This window comes from Rattus rattus, chromosome 3 (assembly GCF_011064425.1).
Source record: "Rattus rattus isolate New Zealand chromosome 3, Rrattus_CSIRO_v1, whole genome shotgun sequence".
NCBI lineage: Eukaryota > Metazoa > Chordata > Mammalia > Rodentia > Muridae > Rattus > Rattus rattus.
Genome location: NC_046156.1, coordinates 96006304 through 96029183, shown reverse-complemented (window position 1 = coordinate 96029183; position 22880 = coordinate 96006304). Strand labels below are relative to the sequence as shown.

General features: G+C 42.6%; 1 protein-coding gene across 1 annotated transcript; it reads right to left on the bottom strand.

Annotated features, from left to right (window-relative positions):
- On the bottom strand, window positions 1-22285 carry Tm4sf4 (transmembrane 4 L six family member 4). Its single transcript, XM_032896967.1, has 5 exons — window positions 21757-22285; window positions 20978-21067; window positions 13892-14028; window positions 10594-10783; window positions 1-18 (listed from the first exon to the last, which is right to left on the bottom strand). Exons 1-5 carry the CDS (start codon window positions 21928-21930, stop codon window positions 1-3), a joined length of 609 nt encoding a protein of 202 aa, XP_032752858.1. The 5' UTR covers window positions 21931-22285.
- Between the last annotated feature and the right edge of the window lie 595 nt (window positions 22286-22880).

Sequence of the window (22880 nt, the reverse complement as noted above, 5' to 3'; positions counted from 1 at the left end):
TTAGGTTTTGTCCAGCATCTGAAAGAAAAGGACATATGGAAAAGTGGGGCAACCTCTTGGGAGTTTGCAGTGACTGTGAACTAGGGTCAAGAATTCTGGGAAGGAAAAGTACAGTATCTCATTAAAGGAATGATTCTCTTCTTAAATTCCTCATTGTTTAAGGTGACCCTGTTTCCTAGGGGTGGTCTCTTAGCCAGGTCATTAATCCTGTTCACTTGTGGGTACCCACTCCAGTCTCCTAACCAGGAGTTTTCCCCTAATGGCCTTCAATAATGACACTTGGGACACTGAGTGTCCTTCCTGAAGGCTCACTGTTGAAGGATTGGTCCTCGGGTGGTGGTGGTGTTGAGAGGTGAACGGATTTTTTTCATCAATGGATGAATTTACCATTGCTGCTGGGACAAAAGGCCTAGCTGGAGGACATGGCTCCTTGGGTCATTAGGTGTGCGACTTTGAAGACAATTTTTTTATTCCTTCTTGGCTGGCATGAAGCAAGCGGCTCTCTTCAGTGCTGTCCTTCTACCACAAGGTCTCTGCCCTTCCACAGACATAAATCAACAGAGCCTGCTGTCTTACCCTGTAAGCATGAATCCAAAGAAATTCACTTACTATACTGCTTATCTTGGGAATTTTGTTCAATAGTCGAATGTAACTAATGTGATACCTGAAAGAACAGAACAAGTTAATTTTGTAGAAAGGCAGACACTTCCTCCTCACTTTCAACCTGTAGGTCCTCTCGGTAGCTGTTTTAAGCCCTGCACCCTTTCTTTGCTTTCTCCCTACCTTTCCACTCTCCTGCCCTCCTCTTCTGTCTTCTCCTATTCTCCCTTCCCGTCTTCCCTCTCTTTAATGTTTGTATCCTATCTTCCCTCTTGGATGATTACCATTAACAGACTGCACGATGTTCTAGAAGTTTCCCTCCTGTATCTCAAGAGTTGCGTGCTACGCTTGTTGGATAAATTGCGGTGCAACTCCTGTTCTGCCCACAGCCTTCAGCCCTTTCTTGCTGCCACTGGCTTTGGGTAGAGTGAAGACTGGTGTCTGTCTTGTGATGTTCTATCTACTCATTTGGTTATTTTGCCCATTTTGAAAACTTGTGGAGTCTTCATGTCTGTCTTTTTTTATTGACTATTTTATTTATTTCCATTTCAAATGTTATCCCCTTTCCCAGTTTACCCTCTGGAAAACCCTTATCCCACCCCCATCCCTCTGCTTCTATTAGGGTACCCCCTACCTACTCCCTCCTGACTCCTCACTCTGGCATTTCCCTACACTGGGTCATGGAGCCTTCCCAGGACTAAGGGCTTCTTCTCCCATCAATGTCTGACAAAGCCAACCTCAGCTACACATGTAGCTGGAGTCACGGGTCTGTCCATGTGTACTCTTTGGTTTATGGTTTAGTCCCTGGGAGGTCTGGGGTGTCTGGTTGGTTGATATTGTTGTTCTTCCTATGGGCTATAAGTCCCTTCAGCTCCTTCAGTCCTTTCTCTAACTCCTCCATTGGGGATACCATTCTTAGTCCAATGGTTGGCTGTGAGCATCCACCTCTGTACTTGTCAGGATCTGGCCGAGCCTCTTAGGAGACAACTAGATCAGGCTCTTCTGAAGTTTTTTCCTTGAATGTCTGTCATTACAAGGATGTTTCTCTCTCCCTCCCCATCCTGTATCTCTGGTGTTAAGCAGAAATAAACTGACATTATCTGTTGATATGCCATCCTCCAACTAATCTGCTATATAAAAACTTCCATCAATGTTCTTAACTTTAGTTTTCAATTTTTTTTTTAAAGACAAGGCATCCAGTAGCTCAGGATGTCTTGAACTCCTCACCATTCTGCCTCTGCCTCCCAAGGGCTGAGGTAATAAGCATGAAACACAACACCTGATATTCCTTTTTAAAAAAAAAAAAAGGATTTTTAAAAAAATTCTCCTCCTTCCTTCTCCTCCTCCCTTCTCCTCCTCTCCTTCTCCTTCTCCTTCCTTCCTCCTCCTCCTCCCTCCTCCCTCCCTTCCTTCCCTCCTCCCTTCCTTCCTTCTTCTTCTTCTTCTTCCTCCTTCTTCTTCTTCTCTTCTTCCTTCTCCTCCTCCTCCTCCTCCTCCTCCTCCTCCTCCTCCTCCTCCTCCTCCTCCTCCTCCTCCTCCTCCTCCTCCTCCTCCCTCCTCCTCTCCTCCTTCCTCCTTCTCCTTCTCCTTCTTCTTTTTTTTTTGCTAACAGATCAACAATTTCTTTTAAACTAGGAAAGTTGGCACGGACCTTTAATTGCAGCACTGGAGAGGCAGGAGGGTCTTGAGTTCAAGGTCAGTCTAGTCTACACAGGAGTTACAGGTCAGCTAGGGATACATAATGATACCTGTCTCAGAAATTAAAAAGGAAGATACTTTAAAAGAACTTATTTGGGACCTTGTTCTCTTTATTACCCATTTATGAGTAAAATCCTTCTCAAGATCTAATCCATTTTCTTTATCAAGTATACCACAGCTCTACAAGTAAAAGTTCAGTTCAAACCTGATTATGTTGACCTCTTTTCAAAATAAATTTGTTGTAAAATAAATTTTAATCTTGAAACATACTATATGTAGTATACTTGAAATATACTATACCATACTAATATACAGAATAATTTTTTCTAAGTCTAAGTACAGGAAACCAAATACCTCCTAGTAAGAGGTAGCCCAACATAAACTAGAATCTGTGTTCTATGGTCCACTCTCTGGAAAAAGCCAAACCTACTCTACGGAATGGTCTGTTCTTTCTCTTGATGGGTCTCTCTTCTCTGTTGATGTCCAGTTTAATCCATATCAAACCTTTTGGGTGGTGCAGGTCTTTAATCTCAGGTGAATCTCTGTGAGTTTGAGGCCAGCCTAGTCTACAGAGAAACCCTGGAGCCAGGTGTAATGAGTGGTACATATTGTGTAAGTCCAGTACATGGGGGACAGAAGGAAGCAAGGCCATACAAAGTTCAAGACCAGCCTGGTCTATATAGCAAGTTCCTGGATAGACAGGGCTATGTAGAGAGACCTCTCTCTAAAAACAACACCCCCTCCCCCTAAAAAAAAAACCCACCAATTTGTGCTGGCAAGATGCCTCAGGCTGGAAGAGATCTTGACAACAAACCTGGGTTTGGTCCATTTAAACCCACATGATGGGAAAAATGGATTACCATAAGCTGTCTTCTGATCTTCTTGGCATGCCTGTGTGTGCTCCCGACCAACACACACACACACACACACACACACACACACACACACACAAACACACACACACACACTAATCCAAATAGCCCTTACCACAACCTCTACACCTAGCCATGTACTGTCCTCAAAGTCCTTGAACCCAAGCTGCCTTCAAACTTGTGTGTCTAAGTGCAGAACTGGAGACATTCACTAACCATATCTGGCTTATACTTTTATTCTTATGGAGGCATTGTCAACAAACAACTTGATGCTGTAAAGCACATCCCTGTCACCGGCTGTGGTGGCACTCACCTTTAATTCAAGGACTTGGGAGGCAGAGGCAGGTGGATTTCTGAGGCTAGCCTGGTCAACAGACTGAGTTGCAGCACAGCCAAGGTTACACAGAGAAACCCTGTCTTGAAAAACCAATCCCCCAAATAACGTATTCCTGTAATACCAGTGCTCAGGAGGCTGAGGTAGGAGGATGCCAAGTATAAGGTCTTTTTGAGGACTACACAGTAAGTTTGAGGCCCACTTGGCCTATACAGCAAGACCATCTCTAAACAGAAACAGGGCCAGCAAGATGGATCAATGGTTAAATGTACTTGCTGTTAAACCTGATGACCCAAGTTCAATCCCCAGGACCCACAAGACTGAAGGATAGAACCAACTCCCCAAAGTTACTACTTTCTGATTTTTTACATAGGTACCACATATGGTACACACACATAAATAAATGCAATCTTTAATTTACAATAAATAGAAAACTTTCCCAACATCACTCCAGGCCATTGCAGTTCTAGTCATGAATCTTGCCTTTATTGTGACAATCCTAAGGCTTAGAAAAATGGACACATTTTCCTTTTGGAGCAGTGGGATAGGGAGGTAAACAGGGTTTCTGTATGTAGTTCACTTGGATCTAGAACTGACTACAACAGACTAAGCTTTGAATTCACAGAAATCCCCCTGCCTCTACCTCTGAGAGCTAGGATTGCCACTACCACAGGTAGCCAATGTATTTTTTTTTAAATCAAAGATTCATCCATTTATTTTCACTCTAGTTTTAATATTGCATGTATTGAATCTTTTTTTAATGATTCGTTTTTATTTTATGTGCATTGGTGCATTTGCCTGTCCGTATATCTGGCTAGAAGCACATCTTAAATATTCCTTCATGTCTTTTTAAGCTGTTCAAGGCAGAGCAGCTCTCACTCCTGGGCAACCACCACCCGGGTGTGAGTGGCAGGAGGAGGAGCCGGTCTTGCTTTACTGTACATTTGCCTTACTTAGCAGCTCTTGACCATCTCTTGCCTATAGCAGGGTGTGTGACTAGCGTGCTTGGCTGAGTCTCAGAGACATTCCCCTTCTCTGCCTCCATCCTTAGATTATGTGGATGCCATGGAACATTTTTTGACATAACTCTTTCCCCTCCTACTAGTTCCCTTCTCCTGTGCAGTTGGTCCCATGCTCAAGGGCAAAATATAATGCTATGGTACAGCAAACAATCCCAAGAACAGCCCATATCAAAGCAAGGCACTGTTGTATTCAAAGTTAGAAACCAAAAGAGGCTGTTGGGAACACAGTTTTTTTGAGTATGTATTTTAAATATGAATATTCTCACTAATAATATGGAAGAATGGAAAGCAGGGGCTCTGGGACCCTGCTCATAAAGAAATTCTACCAATTATGGTAATACCTCATGTTTGTCTCTCTACGACCTTTGCCTTTGTGGTGGTTTCAATGGGCTCATATGCTGGAATACTTGGTTTCCAGTTGATTGAATTGTTTGGGAAGGATTAGGAGGAGTGGTCTTGGGAGACCATCTGTGTCACTGGGGGTGGGCTTTGAGGTTTCAAAAGCCCACACTGTTCTCAGTATCTCTCTCCACCTCCTCCATGCAGACAAGGATGTAAATCTCAGTCATTGCCCTGGTGTCATGTGAGCCTGGCAACCTGGGCCAGGCTCCCCACAATAAAGGCAATAGACTCTAATAATATGCAACTGTGAGCTCCAAATTAAACATTTTCGAAAGTTGCTGTGGCCACAGGTTTTGGCAGGGCAAAACAACTAAGACAACCTCCATTTTAATGCTAAGCATAGAGGACTCAGGCACTCAAGTAGGCAACACAAAGTTGGCTACTATGAGAAAAGAGACTCACACACACACACATACACATACACGTACAAGTGTGTATTCATACACACATAGCCAGAGGGGAAGGAGGAGGAAAAGGAAGAAGAGGAAGAGGAAGAAAAGTAGAAGGAAGAGAGGAAAGGAGGGAGAGACAGAAATATGTACATGTGTGTGGAGAGGGATCGCTCCAAGGGAGAATTTCTCTCATTGTCTTCTAGATCCCCATTCTAAGTCCTCTTATCTGAGTTATGCTATTTCCCCTTATCTTCTGGAAACAGGATTTGAAGCCTGTCCCTCTGGATGAGAACTTGTCAAATTCTTGTTTCTGTTATTCACGTGTAAAATAATGAGACCGATGTGTGACTGGATATATCTATCCATTTCTCTTCTGAAATAGAGGATCTGTAAAAGCCCTACATAATTGGTCCTCGGATGCCCATTCCCATTTCCCCATCAAAGAACTCAAATGAGTGAATTACTATACTGGGCAGGAGCATTCCTAAGCACTGTAATCAGGCCACACTCTTGGGAGTGTTATTTTGGCCTGCTTACACTTTATCCTGGTTAATAGGCTCTCATAGAAGACAATGGCAGCATAGCACGCTTGGTCCCAGCACTGCCCCAATGTTCAGATGGTGAAGGTTAGTTAGGGCTTGTAATTATAGAGCATTTTCTGGGTAAATTCAATAACCAGCCACATTTCAGAACCAATGGTCTAAACTGAATTGAAGTATGGTGTGTGTGTGTGTGTGTGTGTGTGTGTGTGTGTGTGTGTGTGTGTGTTAAACTCTCTCAGAAGATCCTAAGGGCCCACCTGCTTGACCAAATTGGTCACAATTCTGCTGGAAGCTAAATTTCAGGTTTTAGATAGGATCGCTCACCTTACAGAGTGCACTGCAATAGTACAGTAAGGGCAAGGTCACAGCATGTGACACTTCACATCTTCAGTGCCTGACCTTTTGGGTGACCCGCACACAGTAGGCGGTGGATTTGAGAACCAGGTTTTGAGCATGCCTAACCCGCACGGTGCAGGTTATCTGATCGGTGGCTCTAGAAGTCAGTCTGGATGGTATTTCCTCTGTATTCTTTGCAAGTTACCTTGACCATGCTGAAAACCTTCATTTCATACTTGGTGACTTCAGGTACTCCCAGATAGATGTATTTCGACATTCCTTTTACAGATGGGGAAATGGAGACTTACAAATTCACTTTCAGGGCCCTCTAAGCTGGTATGTTGTAGAAGTGATATTTGAACCCAAATGAATTTTGATTTCACATTCATGCCTGACCAATAAAACCAAAGTTAACCTATTATCACATTACATGGAATTAGCAGGAGCTCTTAATCTTGCCCAATAGATTAAAAAAAATATTATCCAAGTCAACTTCTTATGACATTTTAATGCTTGTTGGTCAGGCATGATAGCATATGCTTGGAATACCCACACTGAGAAGGTAGTTTTGGGAAGACCATGATTTCTAGAGCAGTTTGGATTATATAGCAAATCTCAAAAAACCACCACCCCCCAGCCAAAACCAAAACTCCCAACCAACCAACCAACCATCCAACCAACCAACCAACCAACCAACCAAACAAACAAACAAACAAAAACCCAAAAATAAAACAACAAACAAAAAGTAAAGAAAGAATGCATTTATAAAAAGAAAAAAGACAAGCAGGTCTGATACATTCTTTCTCTTCTTCCTCCCCCCACATTTATTATTTTAATTCTGAATTTAATTAACTTAATATACATGTGGGAACCCTGGCAAATTATGACAGGCTCATAAAACTAGTTACAAGTAGTCCAGACAAGTTAGCCAAAACAGGCTTCACATAAAAATTATATATAATATAGCAATCATTCCTTACCTATGCATCCTGAAAAACCGGTTTTCCTGGTAATGCTTTATCTCTTTGAGTTCAATGCAAATATTCCTAAAGTATGAACAACTTTATACACAAAGAGACAATGTGGTAGGACAAGTGACCTCCTCTATTTTAACTTTTCTTATGGGAAATCATGAAAAATGTGCTTTAAACTTGTTCTGGAATTCAAAATAGGGCCTAATTTGCAAAGTAAAAAAATTCCACCAAATTCCTGGGTTGAGCTAAGTTGTTTGGAGAGAGAAAAGGATCTCCTGTGCCTCCCAAGTTCTGCCAGAGAGGATCCAACCAGACAGGAGTTAGCAGCCCATGTGTGCAGTGCTGGGCCTGGGCCATGTCTTCCCACACATGGTGCTGTAGACTTGGAGGAGATCATCACCGCCTGTTAGACTGCTCTGTCACCCTAGAGGGTAGGAAAAGAAAATGAGTTAAGATGTCTTTCTTTTCTCTAGTTCTCTCCCTGTTCTAGCCCTCCTTCCCCTGCCTTTTGACTTCTCTCATCCATTAGTGGGTTCCCTACTGTATGCTCTCAACACTTTGATGACTTAGATTCAGACTTAAATCTGTGGCTTACTTGTTTTCGATTACAGGCATGGGAGCTTTTATTTCTTTTGGGTCATTTATTAGTAAACACAAGTGGGGTGGAAAAGGTGCTTTGTTAAAGCCACAGTGAATATACATAGTGTGAGGACTTGAACCCAGCGCCTAGCTTATGTTGCCCATTTTATATGGGGATAAAACAATTATAAGCACCATTTGCTGAGTCTTATGAGTGCAAAAATCTATGTGTAGCTATTACCCTGTAGTATACACTGAACGAATGCTCACATTTTATAAATAACCAAGGCAGGGCACCTGGTCACTATTTGGCCACCCTCCCAATTCTCACAGTTAGAATTTTGAGGAACCCTCCCATATGTCACTTTTTAAAAGACACCAGGCTCTGAAGGCTTTCAGCTTGACTGAACCCACATTGACCTGCACGCCTTCTGCATAAGTGAGGCAACAGGTAGATGGGATAGCTGAAAACCACATGTCTGTCCTTTGTCTTCCTATTGTCAGTGACTTAGTCATTGTACCATCAAAGTGCATAGCCTTGGCAAATTAAATTCAGTAAAGAGACTCTATACTGGCATTTATTTATGGCTATGCTTTTAAACAGACAGATAGCCTTTGATTTAGTGAACTATTACTATCTACCCAAGAAGCAAAGAAAATGTACCATTCAGCTAAAATATGACTATCAGTTTGACTGCCTTAGGAATTATTCACTCATTTTAAATGGGCTGGAAGATTTAAATGGTCAACATTCTTACAGATTTATTTATTTTTGTTTTATGTGTATGGGTATCTTGTCTGTGTGTGTATATGTGTGCTTAGTGCTGGAGAGCCCAAAGGAAGGCATCAGGTCCCTGAAACTGGATTTACAGACTGGCGCTTGTTACCATGTGGATATTGAGAATCAAACCTGGGTTCTCTTGAAGAGCAGCCAGTGTTCTTAACCACTGAGAGTCATCTATCTATCTATCTATCTATCTATCTATCTATCTATCTATCTATCTATCTATCTATCTATCTATCTGCCAAATGCTCAATATTCTTAATTGTTATCACAAAAGACCACTGATAATGGGCAATAATCCTTTCCAATTGTTTAAAGATTAAAAAAAAAAAGCCTAAGTGTTGTGGCTTATGCCTTCAATCCCAAAGCTCAGGAGGGAGAGGCCAGCTTCAGGCCAGCCTGGTCCACTTAGGGAATTTCCAGTCATCCAGGATGAGACCTGGTCTCAGAAAAAAAAGGAAACAAATACGCAGCACAAAAGATATGAAATTCTGCAGAAAATGCAGTCATAGGTGCAGTTTATTATACATGTATCCATGTTGGGAACCTGTACTTACTACAGATGTATTTTTAAACCCTCTACTTATTATTAGTAGTATGTTAAGTGTGTGCATATGTGCTATGGTGTGAGTGTGTAGGGTCTAAGGACAGCTTTCAGGAGCCAGCTTTCTTCTTCTGCTATGGGTTCTGGGAATTGAAACCAGACTTGCATTTAAACATTTACAATTTTGTTCATTTATTTGTGTGTATGCGTGCGTGCGTGCGTGCGTGCGTGTGTTGTGCAATGCTTGAGGAGAGATCAGTGAACACCTTTGGGAGTCGGTTGTCTCTTTCCTCTGTGTGGGTCCTGTGGATTGTACTCAGGCTGACGGTCTTGGCAGGCAGTGCTTTTACCCACTGAACCATCTCGGCGGTGCTGATTTTTTTATACTTTCAAAGCAATATATGAGCAGTAACTTTTGTAGTATTATAGTTTAGAAGGAAGGAAAAAAGTAAGGCTTCATTTAAAAAAATTCTGACAGCACTTTTTATTGGATTTTTTCCTATTCCTAGTTATTATTTTTATTTTTACTTTTGGAATTGCATATTGTTTAATATGTAAGTTTTATATTCTATTTTCAAACTCTCAACCCTTTCATCCATGGTGCTGCTAATTGAGCCTCATGTATGCTAAGAAAATGTTTTACCAGTGGACCAGTCTATTAATACCTTCAGTCTAGTGTTTTCAATATTATAGTTTAGTGAGAATATTTTTTCACACTTGGCAAATAAAAATAATTTTAAAAGACTGGGAGGATGTATAAGAAAATTAGCAGCTTTATACAGTGAGAACCTGGGAGAATTTGAGAGAGTAGAAGGGAGGGAGGGGGGCTTTCCAGGTCATTATGTATTTTTATATATGTGTCTTTACACGTATTTTCATATACGTATATGCATATGTATATATACATACATATTACTTATTTGAAATGTAAAAACTGTTACTGTTTTAACCATGTCTCAATCTGTTTATAATAAATGTGTGTGGATATGTAATTGCCCAATCTAATTTGGTTATGTGTTGAAATAATCTGACTGTTATATTATCTATACATTTGTCTTTATTTTTTTATATTTTGTTATTGACATTTTATGATGGAATTTAGAAAGTCATCTTGACTAACTTTTTTTTCCTACTCTTCTTGTATCAGAAATTGTTTAGGTTCTACATTAATCCTCGTCACTGGAGGAAGTGAGAGTTCCAGGCTAGGTGTGATATATTATTACAAGAACATGCTCATCTGGAAAACACTTCCTCAAAGACCTTCTGTAAATGTTGTATGTACACACACACACACACACACACACACACACACACACCTAGGTGTGAGGCAGGGGAGCGTGGTCACTACATGTGCAATAATGTTCACTGCATGTGCTGTTTGTATGAACTGGCAGGAACCACAGGGTGGCTAGGTTTTTCCCAGGCAGACAAACTCACTAGCCCTCATCACATGGCAATGGTGCCCTGACTTGCGCTCCTTGGCTCTGAGAAGAAACAATGGAATCCTAACTTACCCCACAGCAGCCACAGCACTGGCAGTCTCCACAGAGAGTTCCCAGGAGGCCATTGATCACCTGGATGGCACAGAGAACCATCTGGATCCCTCCGATGACCAGCAGAATGGAGAAAAGGGTGAGATTCCAAGGGACCACATCGCGGGGTTCTACGCACTTGCTCCACAAGGCTTGGTCATTAAGATAATCACTACAGGTGACAGGGATGCAGGGAGGAGGGAGACATTTGTCAAATGTATGTAATTCCCTAGACTAGAAAGTTGCCATTAGTATTTCTCTTGTACAAGACAAGCTCTAAGCTCTATGGTGGAAAAACTTTTAACAACAACCAAAGAACCCAAGCAAACCTCACTGAGTACATCTGAATGCAGGTGCTGTCCTGGCCACTTCACATCCTCACTCCTTTATTGCTTACAGAAACCAATGACTCTTTTTCTCCATTCCACACACAAGGATGCTGGCACACCACCCTTGTTTGTGGACGTGGAAGCACAGGGACTTTAAGTGACTTGCGTCAGTCACAAACTACTAAATGACAGAGCAATGTCTGTGAGCTGACCAAGGGGATGAATCAGCACACACACATTCATAAAGAAGCAGAAAATGAAGCAGCAACAGGCCTGGGAGGTATGCACTGCATCCACGTTGATGGCCTTCATCCTAGATATCATTACTAGAGATCGACTGTATGGTCACAAGTTATCAAGCGGCCATCAAAGCCGTGTAAAACAGACCATGTCACATGGCGAAAACGAAGCATCTAAGCTGGGTGTGATGGCTCACAGCTGTAATCTCAGCTCTTAGGAGCTAAGGGCAAGATGCCTTGAGTTCGAGGCGAACCGGATGCTATGGTATGATAGCCTGTCTCAACAAACGAAAAACCCACCTCTACAACAACAAAAAAGATGCCCCTCAGTTGACAGAGTGACTTGTGACATGTGCCTCAGGCCATGAGTGATATCTACAATACAGAATAAAAGGGACGAGGTGGCACATATGTATAATGCTAGAACGAAGGAAGCAGAGGCAGGGTCAGACATTCAAGTCCGTCCTTGGCTATATAGTTAGCGAAAACCAGAAGACCCAACCAAACAAATAGCACAAATCGGGGGCGTGGAGACTATTCAGTGGCTGCTCTGGCTCACTGGCTGCCCACACAGAGGCCCTGGTTCAATTCCTGGCACCTACATGGGATCGAACAGCCATGTACAGTTTTAGGGCTCTGGTTCCCTTTTCTGGCCTCCATATGTTTGTGCACTCATGTGCAGACACCTCTACCACTTGCACATGCACGTGCGCGCGAACACACACACACACACACACTTCAAAATAAAAAAATAAATCTTAAAAAAAAAAAAGGACTGGATTTTAACCAAAAAAAATTTTTTTTTTTCCGGAGCTAGGGACCGAACCCAGGGCCTTGCGCTTCCTAGGCAAGCGCTCTACCACTGAGCTAAATCCCCAACCCCTTAACCAAATTTTAATTCAAGTTTTTGTTAGCGTACAGACATTCCACACAGGAAGAGACTTAAATTTCTGTATAGGGAGAGCATGTAGCAATCTAAAGGTGCGATCTTTTGAGGGAGAAATGGGAAGTTCCCTAGAGATGGTGGGTAGGAGTTGTGGGGTCACACACACATAGGGGCTTCCTTCCTATATGGGCTATCTGTCAGATTTAAAGCAGCCTGGGACACATGAGATCCTGCCTAGAAAGGAAAAAGGAAGGAAAGCAGAAGGGTCTCCTAAAGGCTCCCTTTCCCCTCCGATGTGTCCCTATCATGGATCTTATGGCATATACAATCTACTCTTTGTCTCTTTGCTGTCACCATCAACGAACATTTCCAAGAAAAACAGTGCCACGTTCCTCGGTATTGAGAGACTACGGGCTTTATAGTCTGAGCTGGAATCTCAGAAGCTACCTCAGTCACATTAAGTTCATAGAGGGCAATGTGTTTTACACAGCAGAGCACCACAGAAATCTATGGTAACACTGCAGGGATGTTGTAGAATAGATCGAAGCAATAACAGAAGTGTCCATCAGAAAGACAAAATCCACTGCTTTCCTGACGCTTCCCAGGGGAGAGACTGAGCTATTGACAAAATACCTCCAGAGAAAGCTCAGCCTGCTGGTGTCTGAGTGCTATGTTCCTCAATCCAACCCCACAGTGATGGTGTCTCATCAGTTCGTTGAAAGATATGGGGTGTTTCCACAGTAAAAGAAACATTTTGGAGTCATTGTGTGTGGTGTGAAGATGACAGCGATCTTGCCTTGGTTAGTCGTGAGAATAAGGTTGAGGTACTTGAGACCAGTGAACACACCAAGACCATCAGATCAGAGCCAGTGCCCCCCACCTCCCTAGTTGGAGATAATTCTTGAAGTTTCTAAGGATTTCCTTGTAAATGAACACAGAGCGGTCTCAATACATACAGCCATCCTTCTGCATGCTCAGGTTCCACACATGTAAGTTTGATCATGAACTGCTGATTAAAATGGCATCCGTAATGAGCATGTCATTGTTCTCTAAGCAAAGCAGTTATTTGCATTGCATTTTCATTGCATCAAGGATTATAAGCAATATGCAAATGCTGTGTTAGCCTGTGCAGGGCTGAAGTTATTGGGGATCACTAACTATAGATGTCCTGGAGCCTCTTAGACGAGGAGGACAACTGTTTATTGGTATATTATAGAGCTTTTTTTTTTTTTTTTAAAGTGGGCTCATTCTCTATGTGTTAGAATATCCAAGAGCCGTACTTCCTATCTCCCAAGGATAACCAGCCACTGTGTGAAATAGAGGGTCTGAGATAATGAACAGATGAGAAGTGGTCCAAGCTTCTCAGAGGATACAGGATAGTTATCTAACTATAGTTATCAACTGAAATGGAAATGTTCTTCTGTATGCTTGCTGTTCAGCAGAGTAGCTTACAAGCTACAAACAGCTAGTGAGTACCTGAAATATGGTTAGAATTTTGGATCTCAAATATGGTGACTATGTAGTTGGCAGATTTTGCTTATGTTATTGAAGACCAAGCATCTAGATGTTCTGACTTCTAGTCCTAGCTACACTCCCTGAGGACAAAGATCTTGAATAAAGTTTGTTAATGTTTGGATATGACATGTGACACAACAATTTTTCTCTGGTCAACTCTTCCAGTTTTGTTTGTCAAAAGGACACTCAGAAGTGAAAACCATGCAACTTCTAACCGTGCAGCCAGCTTTGGCTTGTCGGGGGTGACGTGCTGAGAGTACAGAAAGGAGAGGCTGTCACGCCATTTTGATCACTGTACAGTGGAGCCTTACCCTTCGTGGAAGGGGTATCCCCAGGTGTTACTGATCATGAAGCATTTAGGACCCTTGTTGATGGAAACGGCTGAGACGATAAATGAGTATGCAGCACCCAAGAAGCCAACCGCAGCAAACAATGTGGAGGTGAACATCTGAAAGCGAAGGGAGACAACGAAGCTCTTAGGCCGGGCAGAGATTATTTATGTCCAGTTATGCCATTCAGCGTACCCGCCCGCCTGATGCCAAACATGATGGCCATAGGGCAGGAGCCGCTTGTTATTATGGGGGAGACTATAGCTCTGTAAGAGTGGAGCTTTGTGCCTGTGCTTCCCCTTTTTACTGCACGCTCGGCATTTGCTCATCCATTGATTGAGGGATGCCGCACTGTCTGCTATACCATGGTATATCTATAATCCATGCTCTTGGAGGAGGAGGCAGGAGGTTCAGAAATTCAAGGTCATTCTGGGCTGTCTGTCAAATTTAAACCAGTGTGGTGCACACAAGACCCTGTCTAGAAAATAGCAGGATGAGTGTTATTTTGAGAGCGTGTTTGTTTGTAATTTTCAACTGGACTGTAAGAGGGGACTGGCAAAGAGGGGGTGCAGATGTAAACAGCCACGTTTAGGCAGATGAGAAGTCAGGTTAACAAAAAGCACACAAGGCGATAGTGTTCCCTTTTGTCAGAGTGTAACTGTCTGAACTACTAGACCACCTCTGTCTACAATGCTAATCTCATATATAGTATAAATGGTCTAGCTAAAAGGAAGATATAGAAGAAATTAACCTTAGTAATATATTTTGTTTAATTTTGCATATTTAACATGTTATCATTTCAACATGTAATCAGTATAAAATATATGCCTTTTTTTGTATAAGCTCTTTGGAATATGATCATATTTTGTGTAGATTAGATTTCCCACTTTTTCTGTAGTCACACTGGGCTATCATATTGAATAATATTTATTTAGGTCATTTGAAATTTTTGGCAGTTAAAGGATTTAAAATCCATGGATCTGGTGTTCATTGGATTAATGGCAATGCTTTCTCTCAAGAAAGAAGGGAATGTGATAGATGAAGGTAGCTGTTCTTAAATGGATAAATCGTGGTTTATATCATTGTATGATGTATCTGGGAAACTGAGGCACTGGGTTACAGTTTCAGAAAGCCATAGGTGGTATGCTATATTTTTGAGCTCTAGTTTGAAATATCCCACCGTAAAATAAATGAAACAAATACTCTGATTTTCATAATCTTACAGAATAGGCGAATCACATAAAGGAAGGTACACTTTCCAATATGTTGCTGTAATTTAGATCACACAAAAATGTCTTTAAAAGTTGTTAAGTTCACTAGTGAGGTATGTGATATTTTTAATGTCTTTTATTGTTTTGATATAGGGTCTTGCTATATAGACTAGGCTGGCCTAGAACTCACAGAGTTCCACCTGCATCTGCCTCCTTCAAGCACTAGACTAAAGGACTGTGTCACCATGCCTAGCCAGATATGATCTGTACTAAACCAGTATGGGTTAAGTCCCATTCATCATAGATTTTATGTTAAAACTTCTTTCATTGAAACAGAATTTACTGATCAAAGTATTTAGTTAGGGCACTCACCCCCAAACTGATAATATTTAAAGTGGAGAGGCTTGGGACTCGGGGCAGCTTCCCACACCACCTCTTGAGAGCATGACTGCCTGCCAGATTTTGGAGTGCAGCACGGGAACCTTCATCCTAGCATTTGCACCCCAGGACCCTTTATCTCCCTGAAGGGAATACATAGAAAAGAGGAACACTAATGCGTCATGACTACAAACTGGTGGGTATGAGTTCCAGGGAGGAGGACCTGGGTCTAAGTCCTGGCTCCTCCCACCTGGCCTCATGAAGTTAATCATTCTTTGCATTTCCTCTTCTGTATAATGAGGTTCAATACTAATACTCAATGAATAAGAGAACCTATTCAGTGGTGACCAGTGACCCCTCTAGAAGAACCAGATATTCCTCAGGGTTAAGGTAGTGTGAGTTACTAAATAATGCCCAGCATCCTATTCACTGACAAGACACTAGGGATCTTTTGTGCTTATTTTAGGAATGTTTCTGTGACTCTATAGCATACTTAATACAGTATTAGTACTTAATAATTTATTATTGTTGTTCTATAATAGTTTAACTGTTATACCCTTGCCTTTCAACACATACAAAATGCAAAAATCTAGGGGAAAAGGTAAAGGTAAACAGATTCCTTCTCAGATACTCATTCCAGAAATCCATTCTGCAGCCAAATGCTCTACTGATGAGCTACTCCCCTCCCCCCCACAATCACGTTTTAGCCACACAGCTAAACACGCATTTCCACCTTGTATGGCGTCAAAGCTTTCCTTGAAATAGGTAAGAAACTCCTGGAATCAGATGCCTTTTAAGTCACCCCTGCTGGTTTTATGACTCCCCCCTCCCCTAAATCAGGGTCCAGTGATCATTGAGCCCAGGTCTGTCATTACTTAGATGTGTCTTTGGCCACTATCTCTGCTGATATTGGATAGAACACATGGGAAGGACAATGGAGCTGGAAGGGGAGGAAAGGAGTATGGCCTGGGAACATAGTATTTACAGTGTTGGGCAATGGCAATGTGTTAGGGATATACCTCTGATGGGCACAGACCTTCCTACTTGACAACCATTCTAAGAGACCTATAGAGGCTACCTGAAGTCGGTTCTCTCCCTCTCCCTACTTCCTTCCCAATCGTAGCCTCTCAAGTGCTGGGATTACAGTGTACAGTAAGCCTGACTGGTTTTCTCTGAAAGCAGTAGTATCCAGAATGTTCTGCTTTGACTCTGCCTGAGAAAGCTATGGGGACTACAATCAGAAACTTAATGTATGGACTGACTTCCTCACTTGTAAAACGAGGACTTCATTGTGTAACTCAGGGATCTTTTCTGGGGATTAAACCCGGGAAAGTCCAGAAGTCCCCGACACTCCCCTGGTATTTCTTGCTGCAGTCAGCCGACAGGCAGTTATCCAGGGCTACCTGCCCTTGATACCAGCCCACTTACCTGAGACTTCTCTTCCTTCACCTTGCGACCCCTTTCTCTGATTCTGCTAAGGTCTTTCCACAGCCAACAGCTGTTACGACCATAACCCATTTTACAGCAGGGCAAATTTTCTATTTTGTTTTCTCTTTGTTTCAAATATTTGGTGTGCTAGGGATTAAACCCTAGCAATTCACTACTGGGTGTCCTGCCCAGAAGATGATTTTTAAAGAGTAGAGAAGAACGAAGACGTGTAGATCCATAAAGTTCTTACTTCATGATAGTGTGTCCTTAAAAGCATTGCCTTTTTTAAAATTTAATTTAATATATAATTGTTTACTTATTCACTTTACATCTTGGTCACTGCTACTCCTCCTGCTCACCTCCTTCCATAAACCTTCCTCCAGTCCCCCTCCACTTTTCTTTTGTGTGGGTATCCCCTTACTGTTCAAATCAAGTCTCTGTGAGGCGAGGCTCACCCTCTCCCACTGAAGCCAGACAAGGCAGCCCAGCTAGAAGAACATATCTTACATTCAGGCAACAGCTTCTGGGACAGCCCCTGCTCCAGTTGTTCCGGACTCACATGAAGATCAAGCTGCACATCAGCTACATATGTATGGAGAGGCCTAGGTCCACCCTGTGTATGTTCTTTGGTTGGTGGTTCAGACTCTGAGAGCCCCAAGAATCCAGGTTAGTTGGCTCTGTTGGTCTTCCTGTGGAAGTCCTATCCCCTTCAGGGCCCGCAATCCTTCCTCCCTCCTACTTTTTCATAATGCCTTTCTTAAATTTCCTTCAATCTGGCTGCCACTGGAAGGAATAAATAACTAGATATTCAGGATCCGCCCATAGGGAGCAGTGGTGAGCTGAGCACAAGAAGAAATGTTCACACAACTGCACACACTTGCCTTATGAGACCAAGATTTTCTTCAGAACATTAACCCCATCACCCTGCCTGGGGTGGGGATGCAGGGATTTATTACTTGGTGTGGTTAAGAACGTCTGCCTTACCCCGGCTGTCTTCTTATCAATCTACTTTCCATCCCACTATTAAAGATGACTTTGAGTCAAATCCAAGGTTTCTAAACTGCCCTTTCCTAAAGGGAATGAGTTGATAAAATTAATTAGTTGTCTAAGTGGGCCCTGGGAGGTGAATATTTCGCAAAGATTAAAGAGAGTACAGCGGGCAATGAGCAAACAGACAAGGCATGGGAAAAAGAGGCAGTGACCTAAAAGCAAACACAGGTCAAGGCTTCAAAGGCCACCCTGAAAGGTATCAGCTCTTCCTCTTCTCCTGGCTCATTTCAGCCTAATTAATCTGAGAGAGTTCAGACCTTTGGGCTGAGCCTGAGCCTTTCTCTCCCACCCCCTCACAGGGCCTATTGGGGGTTAGAAGAGAGAGAGACAGAGAGAGAGAGAGACAGAGACAGAGAGACAGAGAGACAGAGAGAGAGAGAGAGAGACAGAGACAGAGAGACAGAGAGACAGAGAGAGAGAGAGACAGAGACAGAGAGACAGAGAGAGAGAGAGAGAGAGACAGAGACAGAGAGACAGAGAGAGACAGAGAGACAGAGATCATCAGGTTCATTTTCTCAGGCTTCACAATGAAACTGTGAATTGGATGATTTCAAGGTTGTTTACAGATCACAGGTTCACTTTATCTGCGCAGTTACCACATCCTGTGGCTCCTGCCTTCCAACTCCTGCTTTTCTTTTTATTATTGAAGGACAAGAATGGTGCAGGCTCAGTTAACGTTTGGGGAATGTTCTAGAAAAACATAACAATGCCAGTGTGGGTGGGGGAGACCGACACTCTGGCTTCTGCCGTGTTTGCTCACAGAGCTTTCTACTGGCAGAATTTCTCAGAGCTCCACAGATAACTGGGGCAGTGTGCGCTTGTAAGGAAACACCTTGAGCCATTTACAGAAATAATTCAGATAGCACCACTGTAGTGCTTAAATGATGCAGCTGTGTGTGTGTGTGTGTGTGTGTGTGTGTGTGTGTGTGTCTGACAAAAATGTCTTTTAACTGTCTCACTTGGTGTTCCAGATCCTCTAAACAGAAGAAGTATAACTATCAAGCAGGGGCCTTGAACTATAAACATGGTCTTAGATGGGGATAAGGGACACTACCAGGTTCCACAAAGCATCCAGTATGGAACCCTAGAGCACAGGCCATATCAACATAACATAGGCCCTGGTTGTGCTGGGAGGCCAGTGATACTGGGTTAATTTCTTATTTGAAAAGAAGTAAGACATACACCCTGGAGGCCTCAGGAGCTCTAGTAGATAACATATATTAACCAGACCAAATATTCTAGAACATGTTTGCTCAACTATGCTTGGAACACAAGGATTTCTTGCTGCATTCTCCATTTAAATCTAATGAAATTAAAGTTTTGTATAATATTTTGGACATGGTTTCACTTCTGCCTGTGGCTATAGAGGAACCTAGAAGCAAGCAAGCAAGCCTGTCCACCTCAGGCCTGTTTTGTACCTGCCAGCCATCACTCAATTCTGCTCGGCATCAGCAAGGCACAGACAGATTTTTAAACACAGGCATGGTTTTTATTTATCTTCATCCATATTCCTTAATTGGTATGTTTTCAAATTGGTATGTCTTCCAAACTGACAAATTATAAATGCTCTGACGGGAAAGAAAGAGTTATATAGCACTTCCTTTCCTTTATAGTCAAAATGAAAATAATATCTAGTATTTAGAACATTTAACACATAGTTATCTCAAATGAACTGTCGCTACTTCTGACACTCTTCGCAAATGATCATTCTGAATGCTGAAAGGACTATTTTCAGTATCCGTGATGGCTTTTTAGAAGGTGAATATTCTCTGAATGATGTGACGTCACACGAGAAACTGCAGTGTATCTATAAAATACTGAGCACAGCAGCCCTTCATGTGTGCTTGGTAGATACCTTCTTTCTGGACTAAATCAACAAATGTTTATGAGAAGGAGATGTCAAGAATTTCAGAATGGGTAGACAGACTTTCAAGAATTTAAAGTGGGCTTGGGAGTCTCCTTGACGGGAACAGGAATCCTGGGAAGCTGGAGAGGAGAATCCTTTATTCTTCATCAAACCTAGGATCTACCACCATCATATTTCTGACTCATCTCATACCCAAATGCTTGATAGTTTTTAAGCCAACTGTTTTGCTAATTTGTATCACAATTTGAAAAAAGCTGAAATTGTTAGCAAACACGAAGATGGTGTTATTAGATTTTAGTCAGGTGCCCCTTGAGTTTCTAGAGCTTTGGGTTGTCCGTCCTTTGTTACAAAGGAAGTTTGAAGGTTTAGAAACAGCAAAGGCTTATCCCCATCAAAATAAGGATTTCTTTCCTTCATAAAATAAAAACAACTGGGGGATAAGTAAAAGAAAACATTCTTTGTTGTTTGGATACGTGTATCTTTGTACCAGGGTTTGGCCCATATCTAGGGAGTTCTGATCCAGTCCAACTTGCTTATCTTACAGTTGGTGTCTTGCCCAGCTGCAGAAATGGGACCTGACCCACATTCCAGCATTCCTTCTGCGCCCCTGGGAGCATTAATACCTCCCTAGTCTCTACTTCACCAACAAAAAGGTGGATAGCCACAAGAAAAAAGGAGAAGAGGCTGAATCCCGAGGTTGATTCTGAATGGTAATAGGAAATACAGTTTCCATAAAGAGTGCCCTTTCTTTTACTTGTTCTGGTTTCCTTCAGTGAAGAGGCAATTGAGGGCTGGAAGAAGGATATGACTTAGTGACGTTCTCATGTCTTTTTAGTTAGGCAGAAAGGGAAACCTGTGGCTCTATCTTTGCCCTCCTTCTGGGGCCTCACTCTGGTTTTAAGGCTCTGGCATCTCCGTGTACTTGTAAAACTTAAATGTATCTTCAGCTCTATGAAGGCTGTAGAATTTAATGTTTTATTCTTATTATTCTGATCAGTGGGAATTAGAGCTTAATCATATACTAGATGACCCAGGAGTCTTGGCTGGGGCTGATTATTTGTTTCGCACACCCGTGCTGCCCAGCACAAACAGCGAACCCCAGCTATTCTGCCAGCTGATCCCATAATGACTCACCGCAAATCGCTTCCCACAGCTCTCATTACCACAGCATCCGCAGCAGTCATTGTTCTCCAGGCCCAAGAACACCAGCGCAGGGAAGATCATCTGCCAGCAAGAGAAGCACTTAGAGGGTCTGGCATGAAGGGAAACCCATATTTTTCTTGCTAGTGAAGACCTCAGGTCTCAGGGGCTTAAGGGGGCAGGCAAGACCTAACAGCTGGTATGGCTCATGGGTAGACAGGGGGTTTTGAGTATGGGGGTTCCATTTGGACAACTTCTGTGAGGAGATTTTAAGAGCTGATATGCTGAGTTTTCATTTACAGGGTGCGTTTAGGGCAAGGATAAATTTATACTCAGGGTATAGAAAGTGAGTCCCTCTAGAGGTCCCACCCATATTGGAAACAAGGCGATGAAGAAGCAGTGATTCCTGAATGAGGGCTAACCTAGAGCTTCTGCATCTTCATTCTAAGTCAATCCATTTGTATAAAGCACCGTGTTCTGTTTTTAATTCTTATTGCCACGATTGACTGAAGTAAAGCAATCGGTTAGCTGTTAGCTTGGTTCTGTGGGCTCAAATGTCCTAGGGTGACTCCAGCCCAGGCTTAGGGGTGAACCACTTAGTAAACCAAGCAGTCCTCAGCCACGAATAGAAAGGGGAAGTATATTAAGGCACTACTTTTCATCACACAAAAGGTTATTAGCTTCAGAATGGCATCTCATGCTCTAAGGACGGAATGAGAAGCGGATGAAAGCGGGGGAGTTCTCCTTCGTGGGACTAAGGTCTTTCTACTCACCAAGACTCCGCTTCCCAGTATTCCTCCGAAGTACCAGACCTCATCCGAAAGGTGGCTCTTGTCAGCCACCACTTTTCCTCCAGGAAAAAACAACAGGATATTTGCCAGGATGGCAAACAGAGCCAGGGGAATGAGGATGCCCCCCAGGCACCTGGCACAGCCCCCAGTACACATGTTGGGGTGGCACAGTAAAGCACAGAGATCAAAGGCTCCTCACCACCAGCTTCACAGGGCTCCTCAGGGATTTTGGCAGCGTGTTGCAGTGGCTGTACCTGGTTCAGTAAGAAATTTGGGACCAAAATGTCAGAGCGTTTTGAACCGTGGAGTCACTTCTGAACTATAGCAGGCCCTCAGTGGCAATGGGCATTTATATCCCTGACCCACTGTCTTTTTTTTTTTTGCACCCCATAAATGAGATTACGTTCTGTGCGATCGTTCAATTGTTTTGCCATGGAGACCAATAACCTCTGTTAATAATCCACCAGCACAGACAAGATGTTCGAGTTGTTGCAATTGAAGAGAAAGCTGGGATAGGCAGTGTTCAGCACTGCCCCTTTAATTTCATAATGTCTCTGCCCAAATAAAGAAGTACTCCCTAGGTATTACATACATCACTCTCATAATCCACTAATATCCTGATTAACGTTATGCCTCCCAAAGACTAAGTGATCTGCTCAGCTCTTCCTTGGTCTTGTTCACGGAAAGCCTGACACACGGGCATATCCAGATGGGCTTGTTTTCCTTAATAGAAAAATAATTCCATGGCTTTATTGAATACTGCTAAACTCAGGTCTGGGATTTTTAAAGGACAAAATCAGAACAGCTATTTACTTTACTGCCTGACTGCTGTATTTCTTTACTTGTTTACTCAATTAGGCAATTAAATACCATGTTCTTCCCACCACATCATAGAATCAGCAAAACTGATTTTTCTAATTGGGTTGTTTGGTTACTTCATACAGAAATAGAAACCCGTGTCTACTGGAGCAAGAGGAGAGCCCTGGGAGACGCTAGATGCTGATGGAGGCAGAGAGGATGAGACTGGAGGCAGCTAGAAATCAGGAGGAAGGAAAATACACCCGCACTGGAGGCTTGGCCACCTGTTCAGGAGCACAGTTGAGTTA